Here is a 3,677-nt window from a genome sequence, read left to right on the forward strand (position 1 = left end):
GCGACCCCCGGCCCCGAGGAGGTGGGGAGGGCGCTGGGGAAGTGCATCTGCCCAACCTGACACCAGGGAGAAGGGCATGGCCTGCGCTTCTGCCGGCAGCGTGCCGTGGAAGGAGGAATCTGGGGTTTACACATTCCTCCGGGAGGCACCGTGGGAGCGCCACCGGCTCCCACGGGAGGGACGGGGACCGGGAGTGTCCGTGGCCACTCCAGGCCTGCAGGTGGGCGAGCTGTGCAGAGCAGGGGATGTGTTCGCCTGTCAGCGAGGGAGGATCGTGTTATTTCACTGGTAGGCAAAATATTTAAGGAGATCCAGCGCCAAACGCAGCCCTGGGAGTCCTGCTTTGCTGCAGCTCCACAGCGCATGGGGCGCGTTTATCTGGCACGATGCAAGCTGGGGTCAAATCGGCCACGCAGGGGCCTGGTGCTGGTGAAAATTGGTTGTTTTGGCAGCCAGGCCCCACGGCAGCTCCTCGGCGTTGCAGGGGCTGTGCAGCCCCCCCTGTGCAGACCCCCCAGCCCAGCCGCTGCCTCTGCCCTGCCGTGGGGCTCCCCGGTGCGTGGGCACGGCATGGGGTCACGGAGCAGTGGCACAGGGCCCCTCGCAGATTCCAGTGATGGGAGAGGATGCACAGCTGGGTGAGTCACGCCCCGGCTGCTCCTATGTGTTGTCTGCCTGAGCCAGGCCTGGCAACGTAAGGAAAATTAATAACAAATACCTGGGCAACGAGGCGGGAGCTGGGGCAGGATGCGGGCTGAGCCGTGCACCGGAGGTGGTGGTGGCTGGAGGATGCTGTGGCTGCAGCAGAAACCACGAGCGTTGTCGGGTCCCCGTGTTCCCAGGGTGGGGGACAATGCTTGGAGGAGACGTGTCACCCAGACCAGGTCTGTGCTGTCAGTGGTGTCCTGGTATGGCAGCGCAAGTCAGAGATGGTGCCAGGAGCATGTCTCAGTGCTTTGCGGCACACAGGGACTCCGAAGGGGACCTCTTGCTGCTTCTTCAGTGTCACGGTGTCTTCTCTCTTCCCAGCCTGGCTGACAGGATTGGGGAGCCATGAACTGGGGGGTGTTCGAGGGGCTCCTCAGCGGCGTCAACAAGTACTCCACAGCCTTCGGCCGCATCTGGCTCTCCCTCGTCTTCATCTTCCGCCTGCTGGTCTATCTGGTGGCGGCCGAGAGGGTTTGGAGCGATGATCACAAGGACTTTGATTGCAACACGCGGCAGCCAGGCTGTACCAATGTCTGCTTTGACCACTTCTTCCCTGTCTCCCACATCCGCCTCTGGGCCCTGCAGCTCATCCTGGTGACATGTCCGTCCCTCCTGGTCATCATGCACGTGGCCTACAGGGAGGCCAAGGAGCAGAGGCTCCGTGAAACCAAAGGGGACAACTATCGCTGCATCTACCCCAACCCTGGCAAGAAGCGGGGTGGGCTCTGGTGGACATACCTGCTCAGCCTCATCTTCAAGGCCAGCGTGGACGTGGTCTTCCTCTACATCTTCTACCGCTTCTACAGGAACTACACCCTGCCCCGGGTAGTGAAGTGCGAGCTGCCGCCCTGCCCCAATGTGGTGGACTGCTTCATCTCCCGGCCCACCGAGAAGAACATCTTCACCCTCTTCATGGTGGTCACCACCTGCGTCTGCGTGGTGCTGAACATCATTGAGGCCACCTACCTGATCGGGAAGCGGTGCCGTGAGTGCCTGCAGGCCGGAGGAGGGGACAGCCGGCAGCACAGCCACGACTGCCCCATCTCCTGCGCCGACCCCGTGGGCACGGGTGGGCAGGTGTTCCACGGGGCGGACTACAAACCCCCCACGGCCACCATCCCACTCACAGCCTCCTGCCCCAGCACGCTGTCCGAGGATGAGGCTCATTCCTAGAGCTGCCCAAGAGAAAGCAGGAACCGGTCACTTGGCCTGCAACTTCCTGGCTGCTCTTGCTCCTCTCTGCCCCAGTCCACTCCAGAGCTGGGCTGTGCCTGAGAGGTCTCTGCCTCTCTTGTCCTGGGAAAGGCATTTTACATCATCCTGCTGAATTTGGGGTAAAGCAAGGGCTGCAGGACACATGCTATCCCTGGGAGTGACAGGGAGCAGCAGTTCTATGGCAGCTGTGAACTAACAGTGGTACAGCCAGCACAGACAACCTGATCCCCCAGGAAACCCCTCTTCCTATATCTCACCCTACATCAGCCATTCAGTGGGTGTCAGGGCCACCTCAGACTGATGCAATTGTCATTAATAATACTCATTAGCTGAGTGGGGACAAGAGCAGGTCCCTGGTGCCGCAGCCACAATAGGCATGAGGATCCGACCAGGTAGGCAGTGCCTGCTGTGGGCTGCTGGATCATCCTGCCTGGCCTGGGCAAAACACCTGAGCAAAACAACCAAACACAAGAGAGGAAAAACACCCCAACCATTGATTAAACAATAACATTAAATGGCAGAATCTGATCTCACTTATTGTTGTAATAAATCGCGTTCAGCCGTGACACGGGTGGTGCTGCCATTTCTGAGGCCATCAGAGGGAGCTGAGCATTAGCTGGCATGAATAATTAACAGTAATTTCATGGCAAATGCACTCACAAGTAACATTAACATTGAACATGCAGCTCGATCTGTTACTAGTTTTGCTTTACTCAGAGGGTGTGATAATTATTTTTTTCCATGAGCAAGTGACAGTGCCAGCGCTCCCTGGCTCTGTCCCAAAGGAAGTGGCACAGGGGGTGAGGGAACACCATCGCTACATCCTTTATGTGACTGAGGCCACTCTCTGTGACAGATCATTGCAGTCATCCAGCTGAGACCCTCTGTGGGCAAAACTGAACTCTTTCCCACAGGATGGGTCCTGGGGAAAGGACCAGCTAGATGTGCTGGGTGGGAGGCTGAGAGGCTGCTGTGGCCAGGGGGATGCCAGGGACAGGCAGGGCTGAAGGGAAACCAAGAGCAGGTGGGGCTACAGCACTGCTGATGGGAGGGCAGACACTGAATCAGCCACTGGTGGGGGTGAGAATGGTGGAGAAGCCCTGGGGGGAACCTAGCCACTGGCACAGAGCCCTGTGAGCCCACAGCAGCTCCTTGTGCTGCCACCACTGAGTTTGGGGACCTTTGGGGTCAGAGAGGCAGATGGTGAAATTCAGACAGAATTTTTTTCCACTTCTTCTCAGGGGAAGCTGTGCTGGCACTGTCTTCCTTCCATCCACTCCTGTTGCTGGATTATCCACCTGAAAGTTTTCTTTATGAAAACCATAACGTCAGAGGACACAAGTTGTTCTTTGTGTGAGAGCCATTGCCCCGATTTAAAGAACATGGGCTGGGTTGTTTGTTTTCCAGCAAGGTTGGCCACTCCTGCTCCAGGCTGGAGAGTGAAATCCCAAGGTGTTCCCCTCTGCAGGAGCTAAAGGGGACAGAGATGAGCCCCAGGAAAACCAACCTGTCCCACTCCCACACATCAAAGGACAGCTGGAGCTGCTGCCCATTGTGAGACACCTGAAGATCCAGTTGCTGGATGTTGTTGTGCCGTTTTGTTGTGCTCAGAGCTCTGGGTGTCTTGCACCATCCAGGCTTGGGATAAGTAGTGGTCAGCCAAAAAATGGGAGCCTTTGCCTGCTTCTTATTGGTGCTGCATAAACAGGGGTCTGGATACTGGGAATCTCCTGGGATGCAGAGGCATGACCAGG

At 57.7% G+C, this 3,677-nt stretch overlaps 1 protein-coding gene across 1 annotated transcript; it reads left to right on the forward strand.

Annotated features, from left to right (window-relative positions):
* The first annotated feature begins 1,022 nt into the window (after positions 1–1,022).
* LOC107214116 (gap junction beta-5 protein-like) lies at positions 1,023–2,405 on the forward strand. Its single transcript, XM_033519587.1, has one exon. The coding sequence runs from the start codon at positions 1,054–1,056 to the stop codon at positions 1,879–1,881; it is 828 nt and encodes a 275-aa protein (XP_033375478.1). The 5' UTR covers positions 1,023–1,053; the 3' UTR covers positions 1,882–2,405.
* The last annotated feature ends 1,272 nt before the right edge of the window (positions 2,406–3,677 follow it).

Source organism: Parus major, chromosome 23 (genome assembly GCF_001522545.3).
Source record: "Parus major isolate Abel chromosome 23, Parus_major1.1, whole genome shotgun sequence".
In the NCBI taxonomy this organism is placed as follows: Eukaryota; Metazoa; Chordata; class Aves; order Passeriformes; family Paridae; genus Parus; species Parus major.